Genomic DNA, 17,870 nt, shown 5'->3' with positions numbered 1-17,870 from the left:
GGAGTACTAGACTTCTCATAAAAAACTAGCATTACAGGCATTAGTAAATTTTTTAATTAATTTAAAAATAAAAACTTTTCATTTATAAATTGAAAAGCAAAATTTTATATATTTTAATTAATTTTATACTTGATTATACAGAGATCGTGTTTAAATTTTGCAAACTCCTTTATAAATCACCTAGCCACACCCTTCGCGGATTTGAATGCAAACTTCGGGCTTTTTCGTTCCACTGCTCGTTCCGCTATTGGCCGCAGTTACACTGTCAAGTTTTGGTGCTCTCGTTTGCGCGCGTTATGTAAAGTTCTGTACATTATACAAGAACGGACATGATTGACATGAACAATAAACGCTACAATGCGCATCTTACAAAAAGCATGAGGAATTATGAAAAATGTTAGTGCTTGAAGTATGATGTGATGTAACCCAAAACTGAAACGGTGTCAGAATTAATTTGTGGGCTGATTACTGAATAGAATTGAAATGAAAAGTGAAAAATTATTATTATTTTTTGTTTTTGTTTTGTAGTCAAGGAATTCCACAATAGTTGATTTCTTATGGTGTTTTTTTTTTAAATTTCTCAACCAACTTTTTGTGGCGAGAATTTTTTCAAAGCTGTACGATGTACAATAATTATTTTTTTTTTCAACGAAACAATAAAATATCTAAAAAACCTCAACAAGGAAAAGCCAAATTTAAATTCTTAATAAAATCTTTTGAAAAGTATAATGTAATTTTCATTTTTTTTTAAATGTTGTATCGATATGATAATCATTTAATATAGCAGTGACTTTTAAAGGGATTTGAGTGTAGCCCAAAGTGTGCATCCCTCCCCATCACAATTTTTTTTTTAATTATATATTTTTTAAATAAAATAATAATAATTAATCTAGATCATGATATAATTTTTAGAAATTTAGACATGATTAAATAATATTATTATGTTATGAATATCGCAGCATTTCAATAAAACAAACAAAATAAATACCTCCCAAATAAATTTTTAATCAAATTGTAAGTTTTACAAAAAAGAATTTTATAATTAAATTATTAGCTTCCAATGAAAAATATCAAATCAGCTCTAAATTTTAAGTCCCAGTCCTATGGTAATTCTATGTCAGTAAACAGCAATACATACAATTTTACATGATCTGTGTATTTATTGCCAACGTTTTTACCCATTTCCCCCTTTTTTCAATTTTATTGCGCATGTAATGCGCTCCCCGCTCCCATCCTCCGCCCTCCGCCTAAACCAGCTCAGTCCACTCCACACACGTTCCTTCTTTTCTTTTTGGTGACCAAATCCTAAATCTATCTTGATGGTCTTCAATCGTGTTAATGCTGTTAATCTTTTCGTTAAATTCAGTTTGTATTTCTCACGTTTTTCAAGGTCATATCTTGGCTGTTCTGTGCTCCCTGTGGGCCTGTGGATTTGCTAAAATTTGCGCAAGTGAGGATTTCACGGTGGTCGACTATTTTTAAAGATTCTTAATTTCTTATCTCCCATCATCCACCCATCGAACTTCCTCTCAACTTCCAGTCCTGGTCTAGTTGTCGTTTGAAATTATTTTCAAATTATGGACCAAACGGCATCGAACAACACAAGAACAGCAGGCAATGTCGTGTTTCTGCAGGCAAAGAAACGCGGCAGGCCAAAGAAGATTGAAAACGCGACGATGTCCTGCAAAGTTAATGGTTTGGTTTTTTCGTTTTCGCTCCCTCTTCACCACTCAATTTTTCATGCATTTTGCCAGCAATGTAAAACTTTTTCTCTCGATTTGTGATTTATTATTTTTTTTCAGAAGTGAAAAGTACCAAAAGGTCCAAGTTGCAGGCAGAAGGGAAAAATGATGACAAAAAGAATGGCAACAATTTTTCCATCAGCAAAATGACAGCAGAGGCTGTTGGTTCTATCAAAAGGTTGAGCTCTTGGACTAAGCAGACAGAACCTGAAGAGGTGGAAAATGCTCTTCTAAAAAACTGGGTATGTATCAAAAGTTGCATTAAACTTTGATTTTTTTTTTATAAATTTTAAATAGGTCCCAGGCTACAAATTCTGCAAGCTGTACAGTTGCTATTGGTGTCAGGAATTTTCTTGGGACACCAAAATGTGCTCCAACTGCAAGCGAATGGTGCCTGCTGGGGCAAGGTTGCTCACCGTCAAGAATTATGAAAATGTTGATCCTGTGGTGGACAAAGCCAGACCTATTTTCCACCCTCCTCCTGTATGTCTCATCTCAATTTATCCAACTTTTATAAATTTATTTTGCGGTTATTATCTTAGATTCCATGCTACAAAGAAGGTGTTGCAGTCTTCTGCTCCTCCTGCTTTTACTTCTCTCTGGATTTAGAAATTTGTGACAATTGTGATGCCACAATTAAAGAGCCTTTGAATTGCTTCCACATTGAGTTCTCACCAGAAACTGTCCAGGGTGCCAAAACCAGCAACAGCTTGGTAAGAAAAATTAATAGGATACAAAATATGATATTTATAAAAATGATTTTTATTAACAGAGAGTTGATTTCAAACCAAGGAAAGTGGGAACGAAATTCATTGAGTGCCCACATTGTTGCTTGAGCACCATTTCTGGCTCCAAAACTTGTGTTCACTGCAAGGGTCAAATTCCTAAGGTTGTGATCATCACTTCAGACGGCAAAAGTGGAAACGTCCTCAACTTTACATGGCCTGTCAAGTCTGAACTGATTGATGGTGTGGTTTCAACCTATCCTCCAAAATATGTAAAAATCAATTAAAACTATTTTCGTTTGTAGACAACAGTGATATTTTTGTTTTCATTTAGGTACCAGTTTTCAAAGAAAACTCATTGACTACCTGTTTGTGGTGCCTTGCTCTGTCCTTTGACCTCATGCGCTGCTCCAACTGCTTGAGGCAACTGCCTAAGAACAGACATCTTGTGCCTCTTCAGGCTGACAGCCTCTACGGTGTTGGCTTTGGACCTGCTAAACCCAATTATGACCCCATTCCAGTAAGTGAAAGAAGATTTAAAAAAAAGTCTTATTTGTTAATTCTGAAAATCTAGATCCCATATTTGAGGCCAGGCAAAATGTCCGTCTGCCAAGAGTGCAAAAACTACAGCAAGAATTTGCGCCAATGTGAACACTGCGGCGAAAAACAGCGTAATTATGTTGCCATCAATGTTAGCTTCAGAAACACCAAATTGACCCAAAATGAGAAAAACGAGATCTTGGTGCCATTCACTCCAAGAATGGTCAACAAAGTCTACATGGTGTGCCCTCAGTGTGAATTTACAACAGACAAGCAGAAGTGCATCCACTGCGGGCTGCGGATTCCGTCTGTTGTCAAAATCACCATCCTTAGCAGGGAGTCTGGAAGAAAAGGGAGAAATTTGCAGGGCAAGGTCATCCTAGGCCGGTTCAAGGCCGACTCTTTAACTCGTGAAGATCCTCTTGTCAACTCTGGCAGCATTACAAAAAAGGAGAGGCAAGAGATGGTGACTGAGTTGCCTCGAAACTATGTATGTAATTTATTTTTCTTTCATAAATGCATGTCGCTAAAACTAAATTATTGTGAATTAATAATTAACTATTTTTAATTATAATTTTTAGGAGCCTAGGTACAGAGAGAAGGGAGTTGTCCAATGTGAAACTTGTTTCTCCTGGAGTTGGGACTTCAACAGGTGCTCTAACTGCCATGCTGAAATCTTACCCTCATCCTTGGCTATTTTCCCAAAATCAAGCTTCAAACACCCTGCTCTAGATGAAACGAGACCCATTCTGACCTCTCCAGTATGTATTTTTTACATATCTATTCAATTTTGAAACAACATATTTTTTTAGACTCCTCTTATTAGACTGGGGATCATGGCTTTCTGCACTGGCTGCATTTCATTTGTGCCAAAGGCTCCGAGGTGTGCCGAGTGCTTCAAAGATCTTAGTGCAAAATGCGAAACTTTCTTGGTTGAAGCTCAAGCCGCGGCCGACCCTCCACACTCACACAGCGTCAAGTTCCAGCCACGGATGCTCACCGACAAGTCGATGACCTTCTGTATCCACTGCGGCTTTTCGACCTCCAAAAATTCACACTGCACCTTCTGCTCGCAGCCTGTGCCTCGTTTGTGCACTGTGACTCCTTTGGACGGATTGAAGGAACTTCCCTTGGAGCTGAACTTTGCCCAGGTCAAGGACAAAAACACGGACGCCAAGCAGTCCAGTGAAGAGGAGTCTGCCGTTGAGGCGGAGCTTATTAGGATCCTCGATTGGAAGGAAGCTACTGGATTTGAGGAGAAAAACGAGGCCAAAGAGTTCCTCGAATCGATCCCCTTCGGAGTCAAACAGGAGGTCGTCTACGATCACCAGGTCTCCTGTTTTCCTGATGAAATCTTTCTGCTGGGCAAAAAGGATGACTAAATGGCAAGTACCAGCATGCTCAGAAATTCTGTTCACATATCTTTGTGTTTTGGGGGATTAAAACCTCCTTGATTAAAACATTAATTACGAAAGGAGCCATATCGAGATAAGATTTTTAATTATAATGATCGCACAAAAAAACCCTTATGTGAAAAGGCGATTAACAATGTCAATCACACTAATCGCAGTTCCGGTTACTAAACCTAAAAGTCCAAACAAGAAGAGAGCAATATTTTTAATTAGTCTCCAGCCTCTGCGCTGGTGCTCGAAAGTTGCAATTTCGATGATTGGTGGCAAAGCGATTGCCACAATGCTCAGTGTGAGGGCGCCGACTAAAGAAATAAACAACTCCAGATTCGGAATCGCAACTGCCAGTCCAACTAAAAATATAAAAATTAATACATAATTATTGATAAAAAAAACAACTTTAAAAAACATACACGGAATTAAGACCAACAAAACTCTGACGCCTATTTCATAAGGAAGGAGGTATTTGACCTTCCTTTTCATCAATTTTGGCTGCCACGTTTGCGTCCAAAGAATGTCAATCGCTACATAACACTGCAAGGGGTACGTCATGAAAACAGCCACTGCGATCATAAGTTGCACGGCTTGTGCTAATCTGGAAAGTAATTTCCAGTCAAATTTTAAATGAATGCGCTTTATATATTTTGATAAAATTATTTTTGTTTGAAGTAATCCAAAATGATAAGTAATTTAAAATAAAAAAAAGGTGTATACTTTTCATCAGCAGGTAAATTAAGGGTGATTGACCCTTGCACATCAGGGCCGTACTTGAGGAATCCAAGCAAACCAAAACCAGTGTAAATAATCATGATGACAATCATTGCTCGGTTAAATACACCAGTTGTGCCTCCAAAACGCTTCGGCGTCTTCATGTTATTTTCCAAGGGCATTATCTGATTTTATAATTTTAATTTAATAAATTAATTTATTTAAGATAATATTGTACCATGCCGATGCACGTTAATGCAAAAAGGACGGTGCCAAAGAACAGAGGAATTCCTTTCGCATCTCCTACTGCTTGCCTTTCCTCCAGCGGCGGCAGGCCGTCTCTAAACACGTAGTACAGAATGATGCTCAAACCAGACACAATCGTCAGGTTCGACAGAGCGGAAAACGGAGCAAGATATTTGAGATTTCGAACCAAATTGATCAGAATGATAGGGCCAAGAACAAAGCACATGTAGATGCGAACGTCAATCGGATCAAAATAAATATCGCAGACCTAAAAAAAAAAAAAAATTAAATACAAATATTATTGTTATTAGAATTTATGAATCTCATTTTAGCTTCATTCAAAAAATTATTTTAAAGTGATTCATAATTTATTATAATTAAAATTACCCGTTTGATGTTTGAAGAGATGAACACAAAATAGACGCAGCAGGTTCCCAGTTGGAAAGCAAAAACGAATATGTTCACCACTGGGCTGAAATTAATTTTTTTACAGAAATCAATACAAAAATTTTTCAAATTGGAAAAAGATCCATTACAGATGAAGCCATATTTTACAAATTCAGACTTATTCCAGTTGAATTCACATCCTTTTTACTTATATTTTTAAGCAATAATTTTGTTGAGGTTGTGGATGTATTTTAAAATGAGGATTGAATTATTAATCACCTTGCATAAGGTGCGAGTTTGGTCATCCACCTCGGACCACCTAGCATGGCCTCTCGCGCCGTCTCAGGGTAAGTCATGCTAGGCACCTTTTTCCTAACACTTAAAATGTACGCGCTGCGCACCTTTATTGGAAATTATTCAAATCAGTATACAAATTTTTGTTAAAAATTCCTATTACCAATTGGTGAACGCAGTAGGACTGAATGATGCCGATGACAATGGTTGCAAAAAAGCCGAACGCGTACCCAGCATTTTTGAACGCGTCTGGCATCGCGAGAATGCCACTTCCCATGATCCCTTTGATGACGTGCAGCAGCGTTTCCAAATTACTGCCAAACGGACACTTAAATATTTAAAGAGCGTTCGGTAATTTTGGACGCTTTGATCTTACTTTGTCGGGAGATGGACATCTCTGTGCATGTAGGGGTCGTATTCGCTCCCAGCCGAATCATAACTCAAACTCTCTTTTTGCGAACTTGCACTAAAAATAAAAAGTTGTTTACAAATTGGTGGCTTCTTTAATCTTTACTGATCATAAAAATTAAAATTTTTCTTTTTAATTTATTGCAGACAGTTAAATTTATATTTCTTAATTGCATTCAAATAAAAATTAAACAACATTTACTTGAATAATTAACTTCAATTGAAGATGAATACAACAGCAGTCAATAAACTTGCTAATATTAAAAGATTTTTGTGCTCAGGGTATTAAAATTAATTAACCTCTAAACTAATTCAGATTGAACCTTAAGTTTTTCATTATCAACTAAATTTAAATTCGCCAAATATTTTGATTTTACCTAGAATTCAAGGAGTTTGTCTGTGGTGGCTGCTCCAAGGTGTAGGTTTTCTTCCTGCCGTCGTCCATCCTACCCTGCGCTTGGTTAGGCCAGAACAAAATCGTCGGAAGACTTTAGAGTTCCGAAATGACTTTTTCTCCCTCCCCGAAATGAAAAACCAAACTGATAAAGCCAAAGGCCGCGCACACAAAGCTTTGCGAATGTGTTGATTGTTAATATCAATTAATTACGGGGTCATAAATTACCCAAACCACGCCACTTACTTTTAGGTCCGTCTTGCTTTCTTGCTGCCCGAGCTGCGAATAAGAAACATTTTCCATTCCTTTGGCGGCGAAATATCTCAGTTTCGCCAGGTATGAGAGCTTGCAAGTAATTGAGTGCGAGCAAATGTTTGTAATTCGCTATTTATATAGTGCAATTCCAGACATGCACTCCGGTTTTATCTCCATGTCACTTCAATTATATTATTATCCCTTTAATAAATTTATTAAGGACGAAACCAATAAAAACATAACACGTCCAACGCTATAAGGATGGGACATTAGACAAACACAGACGCGGAATTTTTTTTTAGATAAAACCCGATGGCTAATTTTTACTGTCTCAGAGATTAACAAAGGAAGAGACTGCGTAAAAAACCATCAATTGTGTTACCATCATCTTGCAAAAAAGCAACCTTTGATCGTTTTTACAAAGCCTGTAAAAAGGAGTTCTGGATTTTGGACTCTATAAATTTTATTGCCTTGATATACATATCACGTGCAAGCAGTACACATGCTTGAAAGCAAACGGCAAAGCTTGAAGCGGCAGAAAATAATTTTTGTGTTATTGAAGGTGGAGGGCGGGCTTTGAAACGGTCTTATTAAGTTTGATAGCGGGATATTTGTGTGTGCAATTGACAGAAGATATCATTTCTAACGAGAAAGTAATAAATTTAGTCAGCATTATAATGGAAAATTTCTGACAAGAAGCCCTCAAATTCGCAGCCAGAAAAATTCATTAAAAATATGTAAATGCAAACAAAGTTTATATTATCACCTCAATAAATCGCAGGTAAAATAAAATCCGTGTATAGCTTCACCTCAAAACTTCAGGTTGGATCTCTTTACAAAATAATTGAGTTAAAATAACTTTCAAATTTATATATTTGTTCGAAACAATTTAAAATTTTTCACAAGTCAATCTTTTAAACTTATTTTTTGAAAATAATTTAAAACAAACTCTCAATAATGTCAACAATGCTGACATAAGTGCCGGTGATCATGCCCAGAATACCAAAAATTACTATTGCTATGTTTTTAAACACTCTCCAGCCTCGTCTCTGGTGCTTGAAAGTGGCGAATGCGATGATCGGAGGAAGAATGATCCCGACGACGCTCAAAGAAAGGGCGCCCACAAGCGAAATGAACAGCTCCAGGTTGGGAATGGCAACCGCCAGACCGACTGATGAAATCAAGGGTAAAGGGTAGATTAGAGTGACTGAGATTATTATAAGAAACACCCACATGTTAAGAGAACTATGCCACATCGAACTCCGTATTCGCCAAAAAGTCGATACTTCTTGTTATCAACTTTGGGGGAAATGTAGGTGGTCCAAAGTATATCTACAGCCACGTAGCACTGAAGGGGGTAGGTGAGGAATATTGCCAAAGCCATCATTATCTGCACCACCTGTGACAACCTGTGGAAAATTAATGATTATAATTACTAATGTGTGATTTAAATGAGAGGAACAGGCTTTTATTTTAGGTCTAAATGACCTTATAATTACTTCAAAAGTTATGCAGTTCACAAGAAATTGCTAACTAATATTTTGGAAACTTTGTTCAGCTTTATTTTTATAAAAAAAAACTATAATTTCGATTTTAGCGGTATGCTAGGCAGATGATGATCAATTATGCTAACATGCCATCATATCTTAAAATAAAATTTTATATTCAGAAGTTTCTTTTTGATAATCTTAAAAATCAATAAACATTTGCAACTAAAAGTGCGGCTAATCGGTCAATATTTTTGAAAATAAATATATAAATTGAGATAGTAAAAACCGTAAAAACTCACACTTCTTCAGGAAGATTGAGTGTGATTGATCCTAAGATTTTCTCTCCGTATTCCAAGTATCCGAGCAATCCAAGACCAGTGTACAGAAAAATAATAATCGTCATGGCCTGGTTGAAAACACCTGTAGCTCCGCCGAAATTTTTTGGAGATTTCATATTGTTCTCCAAAGGCATGATCTTAGAAAATTTTATCGAATGAATTGCTAATTTAAATAACAAAATTTTCACTCACAACTCCAATGCATTCCAGAGCGAATAAAACGGTTCCAAAGAAAAGCGGAATGCCTCTGGCCTCACCAATCCAATTTCTCTCTCCAATGTCCGGCAGGCCATCGCGGAAAATGAAGTAAAGGATTATTCCGACTCCCGAGACAATCAGAATGTTGGATAGTCCGGAGAACGGTGCCAGGTACTTCAGTTGTCTCACACAATTAAGCAACATAATTGGGAGCAAAATCATGCACATGTACAGTCGAACGTCGATCACGTCAGTAGTGTAGTTGTTCAAAACCTAAAGAAAAAAAAGTAAAAACAGGGTTTTCCATTTTAAATATATATTTTTTTTTTAATTACCAGTTGCAAATTTGAAGAAATGAAAACAAAATATACACAACACGTTCCAACTTGGAACCAGAAAATGAAGAAATTCACTATATATCTGGAAATGTGAAATATATAATATTAAATTTTGGATCATTTGATATTTGGATAATCTATTATTATACCCCGCGTATGGAGCGATTTTGGGCATGAACCCAGGACCTTCCTTCATTGCCTCTATCATAGTTTCAGGGTAGTCGAGGCTCGGCACTTTCCGCCTTTTGCATAGGGCGTAGGAACTTTCAACCTGTCAAATAAATTTCTTTGTATTCCATTTAATAAAATATAGTTAAATTAAATTTACCAGCAGATGAACTGTATAAGTACAAATTACGCCGATGGCAATTGTGGCAACAAAACCAAAAGCATATCCCGCGTTTTTGAACGCATTAGGCATTGCCAGGATTCCACTACCCATGCTCCCCTTCACGAGATGCAGTAACGTCTCGAGATTTCTATTAAAAATGATCTTGAATTTCTAGATTTTTAATTTTAAATTTTTTCTTACGATGTTGGCAGAGCGACGACTCTTTGACTGTAGGGCTCATAATCCGCACTGGCCAGCGATTCCTTGGACTTTCTTCTTTCATTTTTGGGACTTTAAATACATATAAATTATTTTTGCTGTTATTTATTATTTTATATTATTATTATTTTATAACCTGTCTTGTACAAAGGCCGGGTTGTCCAAGCCAGATTCCATTTTCCCGCCAGATTCCATTGTGTCTCAAGTGGCTGCCAACCCTATATGGAGTGGAGTAATTAAAGTTTAAGTGGCGAATTCATTCTATTAAGTTTGGCTGGGTTTTTCAGCAAATTGAACTTTGATCGTAACATTATGGAAGTATGGCATTTTGAGCGTGCTTAGTTGACAATACAAATAGGAAAAGCGGTTATCATTTCGGGGGTCTTTTGTAAGCGTGGGCTCAATCAAATCAGAGATAATGAATTACGTATATGCGTGTAGTCTGGCAATCCAGTTGATTGATTGATATGGATTTTCATATGTGTGGAAAGGTGCAAAGGTTTGAAGTGAAATGCGAATTGTGTGAAGACTCTGAAAAGCTTATTTTTTCAAGATAACGTTTAAAGATGAATTCAGGTAATTTAAAGTTTTCTTTGCAAAATTCATCTTATTAAACTAAAAGGCTTATAATAAAATTCTTCAAATGCCTTAAAAGGGCTTAAAATTAAGAATTTAAATTGTGCATTTTATGAGAAATGAATTTAGATTAAATGTTACGTTATTGAAATTTTAAAAGATTATGTTGATTAAGATGGATTGAATGACATTGGAAGATAATTTTAATCTTCTTTTAAACATTTTGATTTGCATATCACATTCAATAATAACATTAACAAGCACACATGACACATATTAAGGGTATAAAAGTTAAAGTGATTTAATTTATCTGTGCACTTAAGGTAATGAATTAAATTGAGTATGAAAAATGAAATTACGATAAAAAAATTCAGCTAGAGGAAATAAAGAGAAAATTGCATTTATTTTCCATTTTTTCAAAGAATTATAAAACCATCAAATTGATAAAGGAAACAATAAAAAAGTACTAAAACTACAATTGAACATGTGCAGCTATATGCTATACTATCTTCTTCAATTCAATATTTTTTTTCACTTATTCCAAAAGTTTTATGAAAGATTTTGCAGTATAATTGCAAAACTGAATAAGTGAATATGCTCTTTTCAAACTTTCTTTTCTGAGAAAAGGTTTCAGAGATAAATTACGTACCTTTTGGGTTGTTGTTATTTGTATCAAAATTCACTACAGAGCAAAGAAAAATGCTGTCTTTGGACTCCAAACGGTGAATAATTAAAAGAACTGAGGATTTCCACACCAATCTATCATCTGCCTCAGAGATAGTGATGTCCGAAGCGATGTCCGTCACCTATAGCAATTGGTCATCACATTCAATCTGAATATTTTGCCTCTTTATCAGTGCTCGCTTCGATTTCCCCTGCTAATCCTTTTGACTTGCTTATTCTGCTTGCATATAATTTGAAGTGCAAACAAAATGAGCTGTATGTAGAAAGGGAGATGGACAACGCAGCAACACCTGCTTGATAATTTTTGCCTTTCCTTGTCACGACTTTCCACCTTGCTTATCGCTGTAATTTTTCTTCCCTTTCTAGAAATAATTATAAAATTAAAATTATTTTGATTGCACATGTTTATCTGGTTCAAAATTTTGAACTTTAAGTAGGCCAGGCTTGTACGTGTTATATAAATTTTAGACGCTAGTTCAAAATATATTTTAAAATATTCACTAGAACAAATGAATTTGTATTGATAAACACATGGCCAAGAAGAAGAAGATAATGCAATCAATTACCCTTGTCAAGTGTATTTGAAATCACATCATCTGTTCAATTGACAAACCGGCCACTTGAACCATCATCAGAAATATTTAATCAAACTATTTTTTGTTTGTCTTCAATTATTTTAAATATTTCATTTTTTTATTTTCTTCAATATGTCTTAATTAACAAGGCTATTGTCCTAACAGTAAGCCAGCTGTTTTTTGTTTGTACATTCAACAATACACTGTTTGGAGTAAGGAGTTGCTGATATAATATGTCTTTTGAATCACATTTACTGGTGAAAATGATAAAACGCATCTCAAATTAATACAAAAATATCAAAAACTGACCAGAAGAGCCACCTCTCTTCCTTCCTAATATGTTCTTCTCTACAACGTCATACGTCACAAATGAGGAGTTTTAACAAATAGCAAAGCGTAAAACAACGTCTACTCATTTCGCAGGCGTAAAATTAACCCTAACTTAAAATTAGGAAATTTTGCTCACAATAACTAAAACTAATCTCAAATTATTTCCTGAATCCACCTTTCAACTCGTAATGTCATGGTAGTTATTAATTTCAATTTTTATACATAAAGAGATAAAACTATCAATAAAACCTATTAGATAGATTCACAGGCAGAAGCGAGAATGTTTTTCTCTAGTGGGGATGTGGTGTGAAGTACTCATGAATGATGTCTTTGACGCTGATGTACGTGCCCGTCACTAAACCGACCAGGCCGAACACAATCAGGAATATGTTTTTGGCCAGTCTGAGGCTGGATCTTTCATCCTCAAAGGTGGCCATTTGAATCACAGCCGGCAGCACAATGCCGAGAATGCTCAGGGTGAAAGCGCCAATCAGGGAAATAAACAAATCCAATTCAGGCACAGCTGCCGCAACCAAGACTGAAAACAAGAAACAGTTTTAATTTATTTTATATAATTTTTTTTATCAGAAATTAGGGATCATCTTATAGAAATTACGCCATTCAAAGATAGCCTGGAGAAATAAAAAAATATATCTCACAAGTTATAAAAAGCGAGATTTTGTTGATTTTAAAAATATGAAGCAATCTAATGGAGTTAAAAATAGAAGCGGCAAAAATATTTCTTATTTACGTTATATTTCTTCCAAAATTCTAACCACAATATCTATTTTTAAATACAACTGACTGGAACTCTCTGGCAAACTATAACTTGCTTGGTAAATTTTTCAACATTTCTCCGAATATTAATTTTTCACAAGAAAATAATAAGTAAAGAAAAAAATACCAAGGTTAAATTTTGGTTCTAAACCTTGAGGTTATGCAACCTGTAGGACTTAAGTGTAATGCACGCAGCATCATCTGAATTTCTCAATCGTATTGGCAACGTTTGAATTAATAAATTAGAAACTCACAAGTGAGGACGACAAGGAGCGTCCTGACGACGAACTCGGTGGTGATGCGGTAGCCCTTTGACTTGATGTGGGGCGAGAGATAAATGTTCCAGACGATGTCGATGGCCACGTAACACTGAAGCGCGTACGTGATAAAAATAGCAAAAGCCAGCAACAACTGCACCGACTGGCCCAGTCTGGAAGACGGATGCATTTTTAAAAACGGGGAGAATGAAAGAAACGAAATCAGCTTACATTTCCGTGTCTGGCAAGTTGAGCGTGATGGAGCCCTTGGTCGCGTCGCCATACTGCAAAAAGCCAAGCAGGCCGAGACCCATGTAGAGGAGGATGATGAAGAACATGGACCTGTTGAGCACACCAGTCGTACCTCCAAATGATACCGGGGTTTTCATGTTGTTCTCAAGGGGCATTATCTAAAAAAGGGAAAAATTTAGACGATGTTGATGAAATTAAATTGAATAAGATTTTTCTAACTTTCGTCACCAATTAAAATTAAAATGTTTTAATTGAATTTAAAATAAATTTTTTGAAGTAAAATTAAAATCTTACAACGCCAATCGCCTCCAGGGCAAAAAGCACAGTGCCAAAAAACAGTGGGATTCCCTCCCACGTGCCGATCATGTGTCTGTCACCAGCGTCTTTCAATCCGTCTCTCAAGACATAGTACAGGGTGATCACGAATCCAGCAAATGTGATCGCGTTTGCCAGTGTGGAGAACGGAACCAGGTACTTCAGGTTCCTGATGTAATTCAACAAAATCAGGGGCAATAGTATGTACAACATGAAGATTTGAACTTCGGTATCTTGACCCGTGTGGAAATTCGCCACCTGTAAGTGTAAAAAATAAATTGAAATTAATATGAACGATTGAAGTTAAATGAAACTAATTGTTAGGTGATTAATTTTATTTTTAGCTTTTTTAAGAAGCATTCCTTTGCTTGAGCACTTCAAATTAAAAAAAGATTACAAGACGAGCACTCACATTTCTGATGTTGGAAGCGACGAACACGATGTAGACGCAGCACGCGCCCGCTTGGTAAATAAATAGGAACACATTCACTAGGTGCCTGTTAGAATTAAATTTTTATTACATTTGCCACTCGTTTCGCGCGTGATTTCGCTCTATTTCGTTATTCTTACCCAGCGTAAGGAGCAAATTTAGGCAGGATGCCAGGCCCTTGCCTCAGAGCCTCCTCGAAGGTTTGCGGGTAGTTCAGGCTGGCCACTTTTTTGCGCCCGCTCAGCACATACGCGCAGTTCACCTGAAAATTCAACCTTTAATCTTTCTCTGACGTCAGCAATTTCACACGACAAAGAAAGACGTGTGCTGACTGTCGGTTTGTAAAAAAAAAAAAAAATGCACATACCAGCATGTGAATGCAGTAGGTGCAAATCAAGCCGATGAAAAGGGTGCCGAACAGACCTATTACCCAGCCGGCGTTTTTGAAGGCATTCGGCATCGCCAGAATGCCAGTGCCGAGGCTTCCTTTGAGGAGGTGCAGCATTGTCTCTGTGTTGCTAAAAAAAAAACATTAAAATTAATTATATTAAAATATCAACAATTTATTTCTAGATTTTTCTATTGAATTCGAGTTTAGATTAAAGTTAAAAATTCTAGTAAGTTTTACTTGGTGGGATGCTTGACGTCCCTGTGCTGATAGGGGTCATACTGTGAGGTGGGCCCTAATTCGCTCTGGACAAGCTGCTGGTTGCCCGTGTCCAAGGGCACTCTGCTGCTCACCGAAACCAGGTGCACGTTGAGAACAGCATTGCCGAGCTCTGCGCTGGAAATTCATGTTTTGGTATTAGAAGAAATGAGGGAAAAGCACTTTATACTTTATGTTTGAATCATAATAAATTGATATTAATAACAAATTACAATTTACGAAATGTCAGGTTTTTAGAGACGGAATATTCAAATTTGCCTCCTGTCTGGTTGATTTTGGAGAAATTATAAAAAAGAAAAATTTGATTAACTCATGTAAATATCAGAAAAAAATTGTTGTAAAACGTCAGCAAAGCCAATGAATTGTAAATAAAAAAAATCAGCTCTCGTTTTTCGGGCATATTTTTTTTATCTAGCAATAATGACTTTACATGTTATACGAGCAGCATTAACTTAGTTTGAAAGTATTTTTGTGCTTGTTGATGAAATTTTTGCCCAAACGAATACAAAATTATAATCTAATCTAATCAATATTGAAATATTCATAAAGTTAATAAATTAAAATATCATAACTCTCTAACTAATTCCAATACAGCTGATTCATTTTCAATTAGTCTTTGGCGAAAAATTGTAAAAAGTTTTTATAACTGAAAATAAATTATGAAAACTTTTATTGAAGATTTTGATTATTTGAGGTGGAGATGCAAGTTTCAGTATGGATAATTTGAATAATTAGACCAATTATAAATGAAATGTATCAAAGTCGCTGCCAATGCCAGCTAGCGTTGGATAGGACGGAAAGAAGCACCCCGCGATCCGAACTAAGTGGCTCGGACAGCCCAGATATTGTGGTGGTCAATTAGGGTGGCAGCAGCAGCCTGTTTTATTTACATTAGGCCGGCCGAGGGCAACAAACCGCACGCAGGCAGCGAGTGCGTGTCGCCGGGCCTTTGTCTTGGGCGGGCGCGCAGATTCGAGCAGAGATTTAGAAGAAGCAATGACAGGGTTGGTCTATTCATAAGACCCGTCCATCCGCGAGCGGCGGGACCAACGGCGCGGCCACTCCACTGTTTAGTAATTTAAGAAGTCGCGTGCTCGGCAGAGTTCCAAAGTGCGAGCAGCAGCTCAAACCGGTTAAAATAAAAATCACTCTGCTCGAGTGTTCTAAATACAGGTGGTGCCTTCCTTGCTTGAGCTTTCTGTCTTTCTTAATTCTTTCTTTCGCTTTTGCTCGCCCGAGAACGCTGCTGGCTCGCACTTCGGCGTCTTTTTTTGAACGCGAGTGGGCGCCGGCCGCGTTCGGCGCGGGGCGACTTTTGACACTTTCTAAATCACTTTCGGGCGCGTCGGCCAAATTTCTGCCGACACTGTTAGCTTAACCTTCAGACGCCAATGACAAAATTCGCGCGCACTTTTGCTCCACTTGAAAAAGTGTGTCGCTAAACTTGCGAAATATACATTTATTTTAATTCTTAATCACAAACGTTAATAAAAAAAGAAAACTATAACAAAACTTTCCATAAAATTCTTTCCTTCAATTTGTGTTTTTTAATTTACTTTAGTTTTGTGTTTATTTTCTTTATCATTAAATAGGGTCAAGTTAACTGAAAAATATAAACAAAAATTTATTTTATAAATTTATTCACGAAATCCAAAACATTTAAGTCTATTTTAAGTTGTTTTTTTCAGTGTCATTGTTCGCAATCAATTTTGAATACAGTTTTAAAATATGAAAATGCTCACCTGCTCGGCGAATTGTTGAACGCTGGATTGCTCTTTCCTTCCGGTACGGATCCCACTCGACTCATGTTTCTGCAACGCATTTTAATAAATTAGCATCCGCCAATCTAAAAGCTGATTAATGAACCGATTTAATGAATTTAGCGCTTTGGCCGATTGCCAACTTTGGATCCCGCGGATTTATAACTACCTGACACTTTCATTATAATATGAATTGATAAATTTCCTTCACAGTTCTGTTGAGTGTGATACAAAGTAAGATTTTAAAAAAGCTTTAACAGAATTCATTATAAACTTATTTTATTGGTTTATACTTGCAGTGCAGAACTTTGCAAATGGTTTTTTTTTATATTAAATATAAATTAGTCTGACAAATTCAAAGTATTCAACGTGTAAAAATTTGATTTCGATCTTTTTCCAGCATCACTTTTTGCATAGTTGGCTGAAGAAAGCAATCAAAGTGAAGTAAAATGCAACCTGCACGGCGTAGTTGTCAAGAAATTGCCTAAGCCGCACTTTTTTCAAGATTCATGCATTTTAATGACAAGCGCGTCGTGCAGGTTGCATTTAGTTTTGTAAATTTCGATGGCCTCCTGCCAAACTATGCTGGATCAGCTGGTTAATATATATTTTTTTATGTTGATATAAAGGCAGAAAGGAAGCGAAAGCTGTTTAAAAAAAATCAATAATTTTTTGTGCGCATTTCAAGGCTTTCCCCGTTAAGAAGTATCAGCGTTTAGTAAAGTTGAATGTGGTCAAGATTCACGAGCCAGAAATGTTTCTTACAAGAAATGAGAGGGAGATTTAATAAATTGAATGAATTGATTAATATTTTTCAACTGTTTAAAATATTTTCTTAAGAAAAAAAATGGATAGAATAAAATAAGTAAACTATAAAGTAATTAACTTTCAGGGGCTCGACTCTAAAAAGCAAATTACGCATGCATCACGTGCATCAAGGTTACAACCGGCGCGTTAGCCGATCCCCCGCACAATGAAGCTGACAAACCCACTCTCCAGCACGGAAGTCGTTAAAAAAACGGGCAAACAAAAATAAAGTGCACGTGGCTTTTCGCATTCGGCGTCGACGAAATCCTTCGAGATCGGAAACTCACTCAGGCTTGGAAGAAAATTAAGTCTCGGCGGTTGCGGAGGACCGTGTGTCGGCGGCGCACTTTGTTCGCTAGGGTAGGTGCTTAGCACTGGCGAGTGCGCGATCCATGGCAGGCTTAGACCCTAACTCGCA

General features: G+C 36.7%; 4 protein-coding genes across 6 annotated transcripts; 1 reads left to right on the top strand and 3 right to left on the bottom strand.

Annotated features, from left to right (window-relative positions):
• Positions 1-1,252: 1,252 nt before the first annotated feature.
• LOC132201210 (uncharacterized) lies at positions 1,253-4,488 on the top strand. Its single transcript, XM_059627192.1, has 10 exons — positions 1,253-1,450; positions 1,541-1,695; positions 1,803-1,984; positions 2,040-2,225; positions 2,285-2,455; positions 2,515-2,739; positions 2,802-2,987; positions 3,042-3,497; positions 3,589-3,768; positions 3,820-4,488. Exons 2-10 carry the CDS (start codon positions 1,578-1,580, stop codon positions 4,387-4,389), a joined length of 2,274 nt encoding a protein of 757 aa, XP_059483175.1. The 5' UTR covers positions 1,253-1,450; positions 1,541-1,577; the 3' UTR covers positions 4,390-4,488.
• Positions 4,489-4,490: 2 nt separating this feature from the next.
• Positions 4,491-7,230, bottom strand: LOC132201211 (proton-coupled amino acid transporter-like protein CG1139). Of its 3 annotated transcripts, none has more exons than XM_059627194.1 (10): positions 7,100-7,230; positions 6,837-7,028; positions 6,428-6,517; positions 6,215-6,365; positions 6,037-6,158; positions 5,758-5,842; positions 5,363-5,638; positions 5,131-5,309; positions 4,830-5,011; positions 4,491-4,769 (listed from the first exon to the last, which is right to left on the bottom strand). In XM_059627194.1, exons 2-10 carry the CDS (start codon positions 6,902-6,904, stop codon positions 4,534-4,536), a joined length of 1,389 nt encoding a protein of 462 aa, XP_059483177.1. In that variant the 5' UTR covers positions 6,905-7,028; positions 7,100-7,230; the 3' UTR covers positions 4,491-4,533. The 3 variants fall into 3 exon arrangements, with proteins under 3 accessions (XP_059483177.1, XP_059483176.1, XP_059483179.1); XM_059627193.1 differs by having other exon boundaries at positions 6,837-6,910; positions 7,100-7,206; XM_059627196.1 differs by having other exon boundaries at positions 6,837-6,915; positions 7,100-7,134.
• A 413-nt stretch (positions 7,231-7,643) lies between these two features.
• LOC132200107 (proton-coupled amino acid transporter-like protein CG1139) lies at positions 7,644-11,508 on the bottom strand. Its single transcript, XM_059625310.1, has 10 exons — positions 11,248-11,508; positions 10,159-10,240; positions 10,005-10,094; positions 9,801-9,951; positions 9,622-9,743; positions 9,470-9,554; positions 9,129-9,407; positions 8,898-9,073; positions 8,342-8,517; positions 7,644-8,279 (listed from the first exon to the last, which is right to left on the bottom strand). Exons 2-10 carry the CDS (start codon positions 10,215-10,217, stop codon positions 8,047-8,049), a joined length of 1,371 nt encoding a protein of 456 aa, XP_059481293.1. The 5' UTR covers positions 10,218-10,240; positions 11,248-11,508; the 3' UTR covers positions 7,644-8,046.
• A 435-nt stretch (positions 11,509-11,943) lies between these two features.
• On the bottom strand, positions 11,944-17,870 carry LOC132199801 (proton-coupled amino acid transporter-like protein CG1139). The gene is made up of 10 exons (XM_059624807.1): positions 17,740-17,870; positions 16,628-16,696; positions 14,847-15,002; positions 14,586-14,736; positions 14,359-14,480; positions 14,201-14,285; positions 13,768-14,046; positions 13,453-13,631; positions 13,219-13,394; positions 11,944-12,725 (listed from the first exon to the last, which is right to left on the bottom strand). The coding sequence occupies exons 2-10, from the start codon at positions 16,690-16,692 to the stop codon at positions 12,478-12,480; spliced, it is 1,461 nt and encodes a 486-aa protein (XP_059480790.1). The 5' UTR covers positions 16,693-16,696; positions 17,740-17,870; the 3' UTR covers positions 11,944-12,477.

The sequence above is a fragment of the Neocloeon triangulifer genome, unplaced genomic scaffold (assembly GCF_031216515.1).
Source record: "Neocloeon triangulifer isolate White Clay Creek 2 clone unplaced genomic scaffold, ASM3121651v1 ptg000014l, whole genome shotgun sequence".
NCBI lineage: Eukaryota > Metazoa > Arthropoda > Insecta > Ephemeroptera > Baetidae > Neocloeon > Neocloeon triangulifer.
This window is presented reverse-complemented; position numbering and strand designations above follow the sequence as displayed.